General features: G+C 38.3%; 1 protein-coding gene across 2 annotated transcripts in view; it reads right to left on the bottom strand.

The window, feature by feature from the left end:
- Window positions 1-17,513, bottom strand: part of SOAT1 (sterol O-acyltransferase 1) — an 80,117-nt gene that overhangs the window by 20,735 nt on the left and 41,869 nt on the right. For both annotated transcript variants that reach the window (XM_036756438.1, XM_036756439.1), the window contains exons 4-8: window positions 4,979-5,127; window positions 4,809-4,868; window positions 2,185-2,292; window positions 992-1,274; window positions 52-130 (exon numbers count right to left, since the gene is read on the bottom strand). In XM_036756438.1, coding sequence (XP_036612333.1) covers window positions 52-130; window positions 992-1,274; window positions 2,185-2,292; window positions 4,809-4,868; window positions 4,979-5,127 — 679 coding nt within the window. The remainder of the gene's footprint in view (window positions 1-51; window positions 131-991; window positions 1,275-2,184; window positions 2,293-4,808; window positions 4,869-4,978; window positions 5,128-17,513) is intronic.

Below are 17,513 nucleotides of genomic sequence, written 5' to 3'. Positions count from 1 at the left end.
AGGGTACAAAAAAGTTCCATCTTCAAACCTGTGTGTAGGAGGATTACTTACGTGAGTTTTCCTTAGCAGCATCCAATACCCGAGGAACATTCTCCCGAATAAATGAATGAGCTTTCATAATGAAGCGAACCTATGAAGGAAAATATTCAGCCGTCCCTCATTGTTCTCCTAGCTCCCAACACCGTTACGACAATGTGACACACTAACAACAATGAAAACCTCTCATGCTTCTAGTTCATTCTGCACATAACTGCAGCAAGTTCATTCTAAACACAACCAAAAAAAAAGCCATCTCTGAAGATGAGTAGCAGTAATACAAGGCACTTTTCATAATTATTCCTACCCCAAATGCATTAGCCATGGCCAGTACCAAATTAAGAAACCAACTCAGTTTCAAAAAAAAAAAAAAAAAGAAGTTTCATTAGCTAAGTCAACAAATAAGAACAAAAGCCAACAAAATAGCTGTTCCAAATATCTTTTACTTGAGATGACTTTAGAAGCAAATCTTCTTTTATGTATCTTTCTGTTCAAGTATTCTTCATTTTAAAATGTACATTATTTCATAATTAAAAATTTTAATTAGACAAAAACAGAGCTGAAAATTTATAAATCTTATATCATTAGAGACACTTAGGACATAGAAAGTGATGACTATATAGTCAAATTAATGACTGAAAGATGCAATATATTTCAAAAGTATAGTTTTAAAAACAAACCTAAAGTATTTGGGGGTTTTGTTGCTTTAAAACTTGTTTGTTCCTAAGTTATTTTTAAAGAATAACCACAAAAAACAATAAAACTGTCTGATGTTTAGGCCTGGAACTCTTAACTTCCCCCTATCTTCAGAGATGCCACTATAAAATGAAGTGTATCAGCATGCAAGTTTAAGGCCTGAAAAGTCTGAAAAGAATGCTTTCTTAATTTCCAAAGCATTTTTTATTTTGTTAGGAAATGCAAACATAACCTGCTTAGAAAATTCCAGCATACTTGCCTGTTCAAGTATAACAATGAATCGGGAAGCTGGTGGCAACATATAGGCCAATACAACATATGTTGATCCACCTCCCAAGCCTACGACCTGGAAAAGCATGAAAAGCATCCCATAGAAGAAAGAGTGGACAATTGGACGGGAACTTGTGGTATATCCTCTGGCCCAGTGTTCAAGCAGTAAATAGGGAATGATCAATGTGGCCAGGAACATGGTCCACCAAGTGCAAATTACAACCGGAAATTTGCCAAAAGCATAAGTGACGAGACTGAATTCTAGGACCAGCCTGGAAGGAAAGGAAAAAAATATGTAAAACACAAAAGTTACACAAACTATCCACAAATGTTTAGGTCATCATTAAAAACCTACTACCCGACCTGAGGTCTGTTGATGATTTAAATACTCTATAATAGGAAATTCTACCACAACTCATTTCAATATGCTTCTGCTACACAGAGACCACATCTGATTCATAACAAAAAAGAAATAATAATGCTCCTAGAACTCCAAGGGGCACATGATTATAGAAAAACTACTTTCACACTTACTTGTATTTATGACTCTAACTCTATAAACACTAAACACTAAAAATTAGATTTTTTTTAGCTTGTATTGTTGTAGGGATCTAATTAGAAACTTAAATCTCCAGGCTTTGTGTTTCTGAAAACTCTCTATGGCTAGCTAGCCTTATATTCTTAAAATAATACACAAAATTTGAAATACAAGCTAAGTTTTATTTTTTTTTAAAATACTTATACATCAAGAAAAGATCAGATTTTCCACTTCAAAAGTCAGCACTTAAAAAAATATCCCAGGGGGCAGCTAGATGGTGCAGTGAGTAGAGAACTGGCCCTAGAGTTAGGAGGACCTGAGTTCAAATCCAGCCCAAGACATGTGACACACTTACTAGCTGCGTGACCTTGGGCAAGTCACTTCGCCCCAATTGCCCTGCCTTCCCCTCCCTCTAAAAAAAAAGAAAAAAGAAAAAAAATTCCAGTTATTTGTGCTTTCTACTCTATAAGATAGGTAGCTGATGATTAATTTTAGGTCACAGAGAGTTATCATAGGCATCTTTTCTGTCTATAGGATATTTGCATTCCATTGTCAAATGCACTTATTACTCAAATTTAAATGACAGAAATAAAAACTTAGCACAGCTCCCCTGCCAAATCCAACTTTTTTCCATATTATCTTACCTTCCTTCATCAATGTAGTCCACTACAAGTGTGCTGAGAATGAAGAGGATGAGGAGGGCAATAAACATATGATATATTGTTCGAATATGGTCTACCTCAAATAGCTCACTGAAAATAAAGTTGAAAGTGAAATTGTCATTAAAATACCAATTACTACGACCTTGTATTCATAAAATGTTCTTTATAACAATCCAATGCATTTTGAGAGCAGAAATCATTATCCTACTTTGAAGATTAGAGAATCAAGATATACAGGGTACTGAGCCAAATTTACCAGAATAAAAGCCATTCCCAAATTGAGAAACAGTCAAAGGATTTGAATAGGCAGCGGAAGAATTCAAACTATCAATAGCCATATGAAAAAATGCTCAAAATCACTAATAATTAGAAAAATGCAACTTAATACAACTCTAAGGCACTACCCCACACACAAATCAGATTGGCTAAGATGACAAAAAAAGACAATGACAAACACTGGAAGGGCTCTGGGAAAATAGGTATATTAATGCACAGCTAGCGGAGCAATGAACTGGTCCAGCTATTCTGGAAAGCTATTTGAAATTGGCCTTTATCATCAGAAGTCCAAGCCCCTGTACTCCATTTCCTCCCTACTCACTCTCCAATCAGCCCCCATCAACAGGCTACCTCATCCCATAAGAATGACTCCACCCTGAGGCCAAGTAGATCAGGGTTGGCAAACTTATTCGGCCAGAAAGTAAATATTTTAGAGGCTTTTCAGGTCAAGAAGCAAAATCAAACCTATTACATAGTTACTTAAAATGTCCCCCAAAAATTTACTGATGAAATTCAAAATATAAAAGTAATAAAATTGAATACAATTTTTCTTTTGGTAATACAGATCTACTAATGAGAAGAATGGAATTCTTTTATGAAGGATAACATTTCACTTAATTGTGTTCAAAGTTAGTGTTCTCAAAATCAGTTGAAAATACTCATCTCAATACTAATCTATAGAGATTTTATGTATTTCACCTTTGAAAATAACTTTTCACCCAAATACTGCTAAATACTGCTATCAGTCCATAAGGATGATTTTAATTGAGTATATTCATTACCTGAAAGGCATTTATAAATTTCTATTAGATTCTTTTCTTGGTATTTGCCTTTTATCATGTCATTACACTGCAGATTAATCACTTCCAATTGACTAGGTGAAAGCTCCATTACAGTAAAACAGATTTTGAAATATGAACATTTGCACTTATATTAAGGTCTGAAAAATGATGGTAAAACTGCAGTTTGAACTTGGAAAATATATGTACTGCAAATGTATGTGGGAATGGAGGTCTCATTTCTTAACTTTTGACAACACAGGAAGTATATAAAGCAGCTTGACATTTCTTGTGATTAAAACAACATTAATGGTTATCGAATTGACTTTACTTCGGAATAAGTTTTGCACATAAGCACTGTTTTGCCTTGCAATTTTAGGGTGAATTCATTAAGAAACACTATCGAATCTGCAGCAAAAGGTAATTTGCAAAGTGTTCAGTAATAGTGGCTGAAGGCAGTTCTTCACATTCAGAAAAATTTAAATCTCTACTGTGAATTCAAAAAAAATAATATATCTCTTTTCTCGCTTTGACATGATGGGTATATGCAGTGGTAACTAAAAAAAAAATCACACTGCAGCAACATGCATGGCATTCAAAATGCTACTGAGCTAGAATGGTGTCTATCTGATTTGTATTAGGCTGAGCAGCAGGGTGCTGACCACACAATCTGCTGCAACTACTCAACTCTGCCCTCGTAAACAAAAACAGCCAGAGATGAAATATAAATGAATGAATGTGTCTGTGTTCTAAAATAAAACTTTAGTTATAGACAGTGAAATCTGAATTTCAGATCATTTTCATGTGCTAAAAATTGTTATTCTTCTTTTGAGATTTTTCCCCCCAACCATTTAAAAATGTAAAAACCATTTTTTGCTCACAGGCTATACAAAAAACAGGTGACTGGCCAGATCTGGGCCCAAGGCTTTAGTCTCCCAATCTCTGAATGAGATGACCAGTGAGTTCTTGCCCAGAACCATGATGTCATGTGAAGCCTAAGCCACTTTCCTCACTTCCCAGACTGTTCTACATCCACACTGACTGCTTTACCCCAGGCTGGAGTCCTCCTTAGGCCCAGTCATATCAGAAACTTCATTCCTTAGTTATACCATAAATCCCCCACAGAATAACTTCAGTAACTGACTAAAGCATACTGAGGGTTTTAAGATATTGACACGAAAATTTCCTTTTTGAAATTGTGCTCTGTTTTCTTAAGAGAGTGGTAATATATTCTATATAAATGATTGACCAGAAAACCTAATTTTTAAAGTCAGAACACAGTATTATTATTTACTATTGCACATGGAATGACCAGGGCTGTCCAACCTTAGGTTTTTATTGAAACAGACAATATATTTTGATTTGCCATTTTAGTGAGAGCTCTGTGGTAGCTCGGCTTCATTTACTAAAGCATTTACATAAATTTCTATGCTTGTAGGCAGGCCGCATCACATTATGGCTGCATTTTGGACAGCTCTGTTCTATACAATTTGAGACATGCACATGTCATTAGCATATCCATGGTAATAGACAAATGCAAGATATACTCACTCCAACATCGATCTTCTTACAACAAAAAGCTTTCCTTGTTCTGGACGATTTCTCAGATCCCTGGCAAAGAGCAATAAATTTTAAGTATGTAAAAGGCTATTAGAAATTCGGTGCCATAATAGAGAATAACAAAGCAAATGTTTTAATGAGGAAAGAAAAGGCAAACATACTTAGCTCTGTGGTTATTCTTCCCTCCACTGAGAACAGCAAAGGATGTTGAAGACCCAGAGAGATCCAGTGAGGCTGATTTATCAATAAGACTGGTCACAAATTCATCAAAATGATTGCCTACTTCCTTCATAAAAAATGGCTTCAACTGCTACAGAAATAGAGAAAATAAAGGAAAACACAAGTTGCTTCAAAGATACTGAATTTTATCAGTATAGGTACACTTTCCGCCAATACAAATCAAAATTCCTTGATGCCTTCATATATGGTCTAAAAGCATGATTATTTTGGTGCCAAACTTCTGGTGACATGTCTTCACACTTCGCTAAACCAGATATGGGGGGGGAGGGGGCATCCCTTATCTGGCACACCAGGAGACTGAGGGTTGAGAAAATTGATTACTATACTTAAAAAACACCATATGCAGTGACCCTCAAGTCAAAGTAGCTCTCGAAGTTTGGTGGGCGAGGCGGCAGCAGTGGCAGGAGGATCAGAAGCTCTCTGCTCAAGCCATAGAGTGGAAGGTAAGTATGTATTTTTCACTCAAAAGAGCCCACTGCCTGATTTCAGGATGATCTCCCAGGAGCAAAACCAACTCAAACTGCCCAGAGGCTATCCACATCATCTTGACTCACAGCAACCTTGTTTGGTGGTACTGGAGTTGGGGAGGTTAACTCAAGCTGCCTCAGGTCTACAAGTGTCCTTGACAATTAAATAGAAGATAATCAGTCACCAAGGCCTTTCCAATTCAGTAGAACCTGCCAGGAGGGGTGCTTTGCTGGCACATCATCACACCTTCATGTCATGATGAAACACAGACGTTGGCTGAAGGAAAAAAGTATAGAGACTAACAATGTGCTTGTGGTACAATGACTACACTCTAAAGGGTTCTTTAACTGGCCATGGATCAAGGCAGGGTATAGTACACCAAGCAATTAAGCTTACCAAGAAAAGCCCTGCAGAATTTATATGAAAGACGTAAATTGTGGGGGTTGTTGCCCATCATTCTCAGAAGAGGACCAAAGACAATCACGAAGGTTATATCTTGATTTCCACATGAATTGGATCTAAATGAAGCCTCCTCTGAAGTCTTTGAAAACCAGTGGCAAAACAAAAGTCGAGGCCTAGAATGACACCAGCCCCGAGGTCTTTCTCAGGCCTCATTCTGTAATGTTAAAGTACTACATAAAGCTATTATCATTAGTATTTATTAAAGCCTTCCACTTCTTGGCTGGAAGGAGCGCACTGTCTTAAATAGCTTCCTGGTCTGAATGAGTCTCTCCCCATTTCTAAGCCATCCTTCAAGATGCCAAAGAAATCTCAAAAAAACTTCTAGTGACCCTGATTACCTTTCCTCCCCAATAAAATAAAAGCTTGATCCAGCCTAGCTTTCCAGCCTTATTTCATATTCCCTTTTACATACTCTATACTCTGGGCAAACTGGACCACTTCCCTGTTCCCCAAACTCATTCTGCTCTCTCTCATTTCCATTTCATATCTATTTACAACCTTTAAGACCCTGCTTAGGAAAACTCTGAAAATAACGTTCTTAATATGAAACAAAGATATTTGTGTACATATTCCACTCCTCTTCCTAGACTAAAAGATTCCTGAAGGTAGATGAGATCACAAATGCAGACCACCTTTTCCTCCCTTCCCCCAAAAAAGTTTCATCCAGTTCTTGATAATTTGTACTACTGGAAAAGTGGAATGTTGAATGTAAATAGATGCGTTGAACATTGCTGTGTCTCTATTTCAACTGAAAAAAAAATCCCTAACTTACCCCAAAGTTATTGTGAAAGCCAAAAGAAAAAGACAACATATTTTGATTTGCCATTTTAGTGAAAGCTCTGGTAGCTCGGCTTCGTTTACTAAAGCATTTATGCCCATTCCTATGCTTGTAGGAGGGCCACATAAATTGCACTGTGGGCCACATTTTGGACTGCCTTGTTGTAGAGGGTCTTGAATGGAGGCTAAGGAGTTTGTAATTAATTCAGAAAGCAATAGGGAGTTACTGAAAGTACAGAATTACTATGAATGGAGCTGTCTCTACTATGGGCAAGGTATCATGCAAAGTTCTGGAGATAATGCCCATTCCCTTGCCCTCAAGGAAAGAAGAAACATAAGCATAAGATACGGAGGGTTAGAATGAATATTTCAACTCAGTTCAGGCCCTCATCAGCCCATTGCCTGGAACACTGCAATGCCCCCATCAGTGGTTTCCCTGCCTCCCTCACTACAAAGTGTCCTCTACGAAGGTGTCAAAGTGATTTTCATTAAAAATAAATAGATCTGATCATGTTGCCCCTTCCCCATACACACACTAAATTCCACTGATTTGATCCATCTCTAGGATCAAACACGGATTCCTCTGTTTACTTGTAAAACCCCTCACAACTACATGGCCCCAAGTTACTTTTCCGTTTCACTACTGCTCCTTTTCTTACACATTACAACCCGGGAAATTGGCCTTCCCTGTTCATTGCACACAGCTCTGTCATCCACATCTTTTAAGCCAAGTCTTTCCTGATCTCCACAGCTGCAGATGGTGCCCTCCTTCACACTTCCTTACGTTTATTTTGTATTTATTCTGCAAATATAAATGCATGTAAACTACTTGAGAGATTAATTTGGTGCCTGTATCTGTATCCCTCTCACCTAACAGAGTGCTACGTGATGGGCTAAAAAAAAAAAAACAAACTAGGACACGGTGAGTGATTAGCTGTCTGGAGATGAGGGAAACGAAGCTGATGACAATGACTGAGATTTTGATCCTAGGTAACTAGAAGAATGGTGATTCCACAAACAGAAGCAGCAGGTTAGAAAGCAGGGGAGAATGAAGACAAGGAATTACCTCTTCTCCCGGCATCCCAGAGGGAGGCCTCTAGCCCCCAACTTTGGGAACTTTCATTGGCTGCTCCTCTGCCTGGAATTCATCTCTGCCTCTCAGCTTTCCTGGCTTTCTTCAAGTTTCAACTAAAATTCTACCTTCTGTAGGAACCTTTCTTCATTCCCCTTAAGACTAGTGCTTTCCTTCCAATTTATCCTGCATGTAGGTGTTTGCCTGTGGTTTTTCCCATTGGACTGTGAGCTCCTAGAGAGCAGGGATGGTCTTTTGCTTTTCTTTGTACCCTCAGGGCTTAGCAGAGTGTCAGGCAAATAGTAGGTGCTTAACAAATGCTTAGCTGACTGACAAAAGCACCCACAGACACTGACTGACACTGCTGGTGACTCAAGTTGCTAAAGAGGTTGCTAGTTTCTGCGCTAATTATCTCCCTGCAAAAGTTGATTGATTAGCAGCTGAAGGTTTCTTAGTCAGAAGTGCAATAATCAGAGTGGTGCATTATGAGGAGTGGTGCCAAAGGCAAATAGGAAGACATTAAACCATACATAAGAATCTCCACGGGCTGCATACTGATTTAGAAAACAACATGTTAACATTATCTGTTTTACTGTATTTTCATTGTTAAATATTTTCCAATTACATTTTAAACTGGATGGGCAGCAGTCAGGAGTGTTATGAACCTTCTCTCTGACATCTCTGATTAAGAGGATTACCTAGGGAGCAATGTAAAGGATGGCCTGGAACAGGCAGAGAACGTGGGTGGGAAGACTAGTTTAGGAGGCTCTTTTGCAATAGTTCAGGTGAGAGGTGACTGGTGAAGGCCTGAATCAGGGCAAGTGGCAATGGGAATGGAAAGAGATAAGGGAGAAGAGCAAGCCAAAAGTTGAGATCTTTCAGGTTTAGACTGAGCCTGGGTAACTAAGAAGACAGTGGAATCTCCAGAAAATTAAACTTGCATTCTAAGTCATAACTTACCACAATTCAATGGTTGGGTTCAACATCTCAGATATCTGAGTTTACCCCCGCCCCCCTTCAATTTCAATGCACAATACTCGAGGTCTGCAGGAAGCTCCATGGCACAGAAGAGAAAAGGCTGGAAATCAGAAACCTATCTCAGACATGCACTCTGGGACCCTGGGCAAGCCACTTACTCTTTCTCAGACTCCGCTGACTCATCCATAAAATAGGGATGATGATGACACCCAGCTCACAGAGTTGGTGAGAGGATCAAACGAATTAGCGCGTGTAAAGTTCTTTGCAAACCTTAAATCATTATAAAAACCTTAGCCATTGTCATTACAGTCACAAATACAATCTACTCATTTCTGTTCGCTCCTCCTTCCCAAAGTCAGAGTGGGAAGAAGTCACCAATACTGAAAAGAGGGACACTATATTGTAGAAACCAAAATAAAGGAGGTAGAGCCAAGATGGCAGAGTTATAGGAAGCAGGACAGAGAGCCCCAACCTACCCTCACTCCCAGTGCCCCCCAAAGTTTCCCAAACAGATCTATAAAACTAACCAGAACAAACAGCAATGGGTAAAGGGAGACAGACTGAGAGGTCTGAGGACCCTGGGTACAAAGAGTAAAGTGATGGTTGTGGGGAAGGTCACAAACTTGTTACTAATTCTATATAGCCACCTTTGGTTTTCTGTCCTTTGTCCCACGTTAAACTTACTCTCATCTGCCTCTGTTGTGTGTTTGGCATTTAAAGCCCTTCAGTAGTTTTTCAAAGGATCATCTGAATTAAGGTTTGTTCAATGACAGTGGAATGGTGGTGGGTTCCCCCACCTTGGACATCTTCAAGCAGAGCTCCAATACCCACGGCCCATTCAGTCGACCCTGGGAGGTAGCTGCTATTATTATCTACCTTTTATGAGTGGAAGAGAGGGATCCTAGTCATGGTTCTAGGTCGTGGTTCCAGCATCCAGAGAACAATGCTCACAGACCAGAGCACAGGCCAGGACCACTTCTGTCCTTCAATCATGCCAACCTGGAAAAACTGAGGGCTTACAGACCCTCAGAACTAGCTCTGAAAAAAGCACCTGGCAGGAATGAAAGTCTCTCTTGGAGAAGGGTAGCAGGGAGATGAGGCTACAGATGTCTGTTCTGCCTCTCTTGCAGCCACACACAGCCTCACCACATGTGATCCCTCTCTTCACTTGGGGTGGCATATCCTTACATGTGGGTGCTCTGTCCATAGGAATATAATTTTTGGTTACTTACATTTTGACGCTTGAGGACTAGATTTTAAATCTAGGACAATTAACTTTTTGTCCTGTGTGATATATGTTCATGATCCCTTTCAATATAACTCTGAAAAAACATGTTTAAAAAATGGTTTTTCCCCCCACTTAACAGTATTCTATTTTTTCCAGTCACATATAAAGATAGTTTTCAACATTCACTTTTATAAGATTTTGAGTTTGAAATTTTTTCCTCCCTCCCCTTCTCTTCCTTCTGCAAGACAGCAAGCAATCTGATAATAAGCTATACATGTACAATCACATTAAACATGTTTATAATAATGGTTTGTAATAGTAATTAAGGTGAGACTTTTTGCTGTTGACCTTTAATGATTCTGGCCTTTGTTTGAATGGGGCAGATAAAGTGGAATGTTTTTGTATTTCTCAGCACTGAGACAATTGGGAGCCATTGATTTGTATCTGATATCATATTGGGGGTGGGGAACTTCTCCACCCCCAGCCTGGGTGAGGTCGAGGCCATGAACAGGATATATAAGCTCAGAGGTTAGCATTCTCTCTGGGAACTCTGAGCCACGGCAGGCATGGTACATGCCTCTGAGCCAGCCTTTATAATGAGCTCCCGGCTGAACAGCCAGATGTTGATAACTACGAATTGTATTTGGTCTGTAATTCAGGGTGCTGGTTTTTTTCCCTGAACTAAGTAAATGATATTTGTATGCTGGAGTAAAGTAAGATTGTTAACCCCTTAACGTTGCTTTCCTTAGTAAAGCAGATGGAAAGGACCTGGGCTTGCAGCATTCTGTGAGCTGGTTGTTGTTGGCTTTACACCCACACAGCAGCTGCTAGCTGGATTGTTGAAACATGGTTTTAAAGAAGTCCAATGATTTGGACCAGTCCATAATGTTTCAAATGGAGCTACCTGACTACCCTTTAATCACTCTGGCTTTCACTGCATGGCCAACAGTGGCCCCAGCCCAAGTCTCTATGGCTTGCTGTTTAGGTTTTGATGGCTTAAAATGAGTGTAAAAAGCAACTGTTCTCTGTTCTGGCTAGAAACTTTGAGGGTCTTACCTTTCTAGACTGATATTTTTGTAGTGGTAACTTAGGCTATCTTTTCTCTAATTCTTAACTAATCCTTAGTTATTGGATGGGTATTGCCTCAGATAAACTGAGGCCTGGGAAAGACCTTAATTTAGGAAGGTCATCTGCTGCATCCCATGCCATCACCAGTCATTTTGACTTTTGCCTTGCCACTGCACTTCGAAGACTGTGAAGGAGGTAATGAGGCTTAATTGCTCAGCTCTGCCTCACTTAAATCCAATTGGGTCAAAAGTCAAGTCCAGAGAACATCTTGTGATGTCACTGGTCCTCTTCAAGAACAAAGGAGGAACAACAGATGTCAAATGGCAACATCAGGGCTAATTACCTAAATCTGAGTCACAGCTCCAGGGCAGACTAAGAAGGAGAGAGGTCAGGTAGGGAAGCCCTGGGGGATGTATAGAGAGGAGAAAGTTCAAAAGAAAACAGCAATATTGAGGTTCAGTCCTCAAGAGCAGAGTGGCTCTTCAGTTCTAGACCAATCTAAAACTTGCAGAAGAATAATCTAGAAAGGAATACCAGGCCAAAAGAAACCTACAGTTCTGTCACTATGAACTTTCCAAGGGCCCAAATTCAGCTGCATCCTGCTGTTGTTGAGACTGAAACCTAGGAACTTGGAGAGCTCAAACCTGGAAGACAGTAATCAGACTTTGCCCAAGGAAGCAGTAAGAGGACTAGTTCAGACCTTCCCTCTAGGAAGGTGCTGAACCCAGTCCTAATATCAAGTCCAAAGTCCAAGGAAGTAGGCTGGAAGAATGAGCCAACAATAAAAGAATACCACCATAAACAGCTATTATGGTGGCAGGGAAACTCAAGACACATACAGGAGAAATTAACTCCAAACCATCTACAAGCAAAGCCTCAGCAAAAAATACAGCTCAAGCTCAAATTCAAATAGAATTCCTGGAAAAGAAAGAATGTTTAAAAAAAAAAAAGTTAGTCTACCTAAAACCATCAACAAGCATTATTTGTAATGGGGATAAGCTAGATGCATTCCCAATAAGATCAAGGGTGAAACAAGGATGTCCATTATCACCCCTACTATTCAATTTGGTACTAGACACCTTAGCTGTAGCAATAAGAAAAAGAAATTAAAGGAATTAGAATAGGCAAAGAAGAAACTAAATTGTTACTTTTTTGCAGATGATATGATGATTTACTTAGAGAATCCTAGAGAATCAAGAAATAAAAACTACTTGAAATAATAAACAACTTTTGCAAAGTTGCAGGATATAAAATAAACCCACATAAATCCTCAACATCCCTATACATTACTAACAAAGCCCAACAGCAAGACATAGAAAGAGAAATTCCATTCAAAGTGACTGTAGACACTATAAAATATTTGGGAGTTTATCTGCCAAGACAAACCCAGGGCCTATATGAACATAATTATGAAACACTTTTCACACGAATAAAGTCAGATCTAAATAAATGGAAAAATATCAGTTGCTCATGGTTAGGCCGAGCTAATATAATAAAAATGACAATTTTACCTAAATTAATCTATCTATTCAGTGCCATACCAATTGAACTACCAAAAAATTATTTTACAGAGCTGGATAAAACAATAACAAAATTCATCTGGAAGAACAAGAGGTCTAGAATATTTATGGTATTAATGAAAAGAAATGCTAGAGAAGGTGGCCTGGCCATAGGAGATATTAAACTGTACTATAGAGCAGCAGTCATCAAAACTACCTGGTACTGGCTAAGAAACAGAGCTGTGTATCAGTGGAATAGGATAGGTACACAAGATGGAGAAGTCAACGACTACAGCAATCTACCCTTTGATAAACCCAAAGAATCCAGCTTCTGGGCTAAGAATTCACTATTTCACAAAAACTGCTGGCCAAATTGGAAAATGATAGGGCAGAAACTGGGCATAGACCAATATCTCACACCATATACCAAAATAAAGTCAAAATGGGTTCACGATTTAGGAATAAAGGCTGATGCTATAAGCAATTTGGGAGAGCAAGGAAGTTTACCTATCAGATCTATGGAAAAGAAAAGAATTCATGACACAACAAGAGATAGAGAGCATTACAAAATGCAAAATGGATAATTTTGATTATGTTAAATTGAAATGTTTTTGTACAAAAAAAGCCAATGCAACAAAGATTAGGAGGGAAGCAGAAAACTGGGAGAAAATCTTTACAACTAGTGTCTCTGATAAAGGCCTCATTTCTAAAATATACAGGGAACTGAGCCAAATTTATAGGAATACAAGTCATTCCCCAATTGAGAAATGGTCAAAGGATATGAACAGGTACTTTTCAGAAGAAGAAATTAAAGATATCTATAGGCATATGAAAAAATGCTCTAAATCACTACTGATTAGAGAAATGCAAATCAAAACAACTCTTAGGTACCACATCTCTCCTGTCAGATTGGCTAAAATGACAAAACAAGAAAATGATAAATGCTGGAGAGGATGTGGGAAAATTGAAACATTGTTACATTGCTGGTGGAGTTGTGAACTGATCCAGCCATTCTGGAGAACAATTTGGAACTATGCCGGAACGGCTATAAAAATGTTCATACCCTTTGACCCAGCAATACCACTTCCAGGGTTGTATCCCAAAGAGATCACACAAGTGGGAAAAGGACCCATATGTACAAAAATATTTATAGCAGCTCTTTTTGTGGTAGCTAAGAATTGGAAATCAAAGGGATACCCATCAATTGGGAAATGGCGGAACAGGCTGCAGCATATGAAGGTAATGGAATACTATTGCGCTATAAGAAATGGGGATGATATGGACTTCATAACAACCTGGAAAAACCTACACAACATAATGCTGAGGGAGTGGAGCAGAGTCAGGAGAACATTATACACAACCACAGATATATGGATTCTGTGAGGACTAACCCTGACAGACTTTGCTCTTCTCAGCAACACAAGCTGCAAGGACAACTCCAAGGGACTCACGATGGAGAATATTATCTACATCCAGAGAAACAACTATGAAGTATGAATGCAGATTGAGGCACACTTCAGGCTCGCCTTCCCCCCACCCCCCTTTTTTGGTCTCTTTTGTTTTTGGGTTTGGTTTTTTTTGGTTCTGTTTCTTCTTTCTCATGATTCATTCCATTGGTCATAATTCTTCTCCACAACTTGACTAGTGTGTAAATTAATTCAATGCGAAGTTATACGTGAAAGTTATATGGGATTCCATGCCCTCTTGGGGAAGGAGGGAAGAAAATCTGGAACTCAAAATTATGTAGAACCAAGTGTTGTAAACTAAAAATAAAAAATAAAAAAGCTAGAAAATGTTTTTATCAACAAAATAAAAGCACTTGAAAAAAAATAGGAAAAGAAATGAGAGGCAATGGAAGAAATAATTAGAAAGGGAACAGCTTGGCACAAGATACTAAGCCTAGCCCAAGTAAAAAACTCCCTGAAAATTAGAATGGAAGGCAATTAGACAACAAGAAATATTAAAAATTTATTAAATATTCCATTTAATATTAAATGTGTTTAAATTTATTAAACAAATATTAAACACTAAATATTAAATATAAGAAAGGTTAAAACAAAGTTAAAAGACCAAAAACATAGAAGAAAAATGTTAAGTATCTAAGCAAAAATTAATAACCTGGAATAAAGACTGAAGAAAACAAATTTTAGAATCACTGGTCTATCTGAACCCTATGACCAAAAGTAGAGTTTAGACATCTTGTGTTTCAAGAAATCTTCAAGGAAAAACCACCCAAATCTCTTAAAACCAGAAATAGAAAGAATCCACTCTCTACCTCCTGAAATAAGTAAGTGAAAAGTCCCAGGAACATCATAGCCAAAATCCAGAGCTTTCAGGTCAAAGAAAAAATACTGCAAATAGAACTCAAGTATCAAGGAGACACAGCCAGGATCACACACAATTCAGCAACCACCATTATAAAGGAGTGAAGAGCTGAGAATATGATATTCCAAAAGGCAAAGGACATGGGCTTACAGCCAAAAATAACTAACCAGCAAAGCTGAGTACAATCCTATGGGGGGAATTACCTTTAATGAAATAGAGAACTTTCACGCATTCTTGATGAACAGATCACAGCTGAGTAAAATTATGAAGTTCAAAAACACAGGAATAAAAAGAAATGTAAAACGATAAACATGAATTAGCAATGATAAATGACTAAACATAGAGAAATTGCTTACGTTTAAATATGTGTAAGTCATATGTGTCCCCTCTGAACCCTATCATCATCAGGGTTCTTAAAGGGAATTTAATTAGACAAAGCTTGAGAATGGTCTGTTATGTCTTGATGATTTTAAGAGAACAGAAAGAGAAAAGAATACAACGGGCGGGGGCAGTGGAGAGCGGAAAGGAAAATTTTAGGGAAAATTATCTCACATAATGAAGGTGTGCAAGTAGATATCTATATAAACAATGCGATGGGGGGGAAGGAGGGGAATACTTCAAAATCATTTCATGGAACCGGTCAGAGGAAGAGAAGACATGTCCACAGAGTTGGATACAGAAATACATTTCACCGAACAGGGAAAATGGAGGAAAAGTGGAGAATGGGGGAAGATGAAATTAGAGGAAGAGTATATAAGAGTATATTAAGTTAGTCCTAATCAAAATAAACTCTAAAGATGTACAAAAATATTTATAGCTCTTTTTGAGGTAGCAAAGAATGGGAATCTAAGAAGGTTCCATAAAATGAGTAATGGCTAACCAAACTGTAGCAAATAAGTGTGGAAGAATACTGTCATGTTGCAGCAAATGATGAAAGATGTGGGTTTCAGAGAATCTGAGAAGACTTCTATAAACTGATAGAGAAAGAAGAGAACTGGACAGAAAAAAAAGAACTGAACAGAACCAGGAGAATAACTTAAACAATGACAACACTATGGTAAAAACAAACAAATCTGAAAAAAACTGGGTACACCGATCAATGTAATGAATGACCAAGAACTAATGATAAAAAATACTACCCATATCTTGATCGACACATGGAAATTTGCTTTGCTTGATTATATATGTCTATGACAGGCATTTTGTTTTTCTTTTGTTTTCCACTGAAATATGAAGGAAAGAAGCTGAGAAGGCAGAATTCTACTGATTGATTTCATGAAACTATGCCTCTTGTACCACCCTATCTCAATAATTTGTAAAACTTAGTGTAATATTTCAGACTTCCCAAATATATATAAATTTGGCTCTATGGATCATTCATTTGGAAAACAACAGAATGAACGCTATATGTGCATGGTTTTCAGTTAGATTGTCTAATTTCCATTTGGAAAAAATTAATCTCATAAGGAACATGTGGGTCCATAAACCAGGAACATGTCTCTTTCAAAAGTTATCTGTAGTCTTATTTCACCTTATCCAAAACAAATTGTCCTTGCTAATCATTTTCACAAAACTGACATATTAAAATGCTATAACAATTTCTGTGACAATATTCCCTTTATATAAATGTTACCATATCCATGGTACTTCAGTAGGGGCTGAATGATTTAAGGCTGGAATAAAACCGCATACAAGCTCAATTTGATTATAAACGCCTCGAGAACAAGGTCCAGGTTCAATCTTCATATACCTAATACTTAGGACAGAATTTTTCCACATTAGAACTTGATTATTTAATCAAGTTCTGTTAAACTAACTGGTCTATTTGTTTGATTTTACGAAGAAGAAAAATCAAACACCTAAGCTATAACACCATTGTTTTCTCAGTGGCAGAATTGAGACATAATCATTTTTTACTCATTTTAAGCTCATGTACACGGACACACAGCCAAGATCTGATTCCAAATCCAGCACTTTTCCAACTAGAAATGGGTCTTTGCTAAAGATTTTTGAGAAAGGGAAGAAACACAATCAGTCTGATGCATTAAAGTACTATAAATCTGCCCCATAGCCAAGCCAAGTCAATAAACACTTATCTAAATGCCTACTATGTGTCAGGCACTGTGCTCAGAGATGGGGATACAAAGAAAAGCAAAATCAATCCCTGCCCTTGAGGAGCTCAGTAGAAACAGGATAGTGACAGGATCAAATGGGGGCAGGGAGAAGGGAGGGCAGCACTAAGATTAAGGAGGATTGGGAAAGACTTCTAGAAAAAGGTGGGACTTGAGCTGAGACCTGAAGGAAGCCAGGAGGCAGAGATGAGGAGGCAAAGTGTTCCAGGCATGAGGGACAGCCAGAGAAAATGCTCAGAGTGGGTGATGGAGGTATCCCACAAGGAAAAGCAAGAAGCCAGTGTCACTGAATGGCAGAGTATGTAGGGAGAGTGGGGGAGGAGTCAAGTTCTTATATTTGACCCTGGAGCCACTGGAGTTTGAGTAGGGGTGTGACACAGTGAGACTTGTGCTTTAAGAAGATTAAAGTGACAGCTGAGAGGAGGAGGGATGGAGGGTGGAGAGACT

Source organism: Trichosurus vulpecula, chromosome 4 (genome assembly GCF_011100635.1).
Source record: "Trichosurus vulpecula isolate mTriVul1 chromosome 4, mTriVul1.pri, whole genome shotgun sequence".
Taxonomy (NCBI): Eukaryota; Metazoa; Chordata; class Mammalia; order Diprotodontia; family Phalangeridae; genus Trichosurus; species Trichosurus vulpecula.
This window is presented reverse-complemented; position numbering and strand designations above follow the sequence as displayed.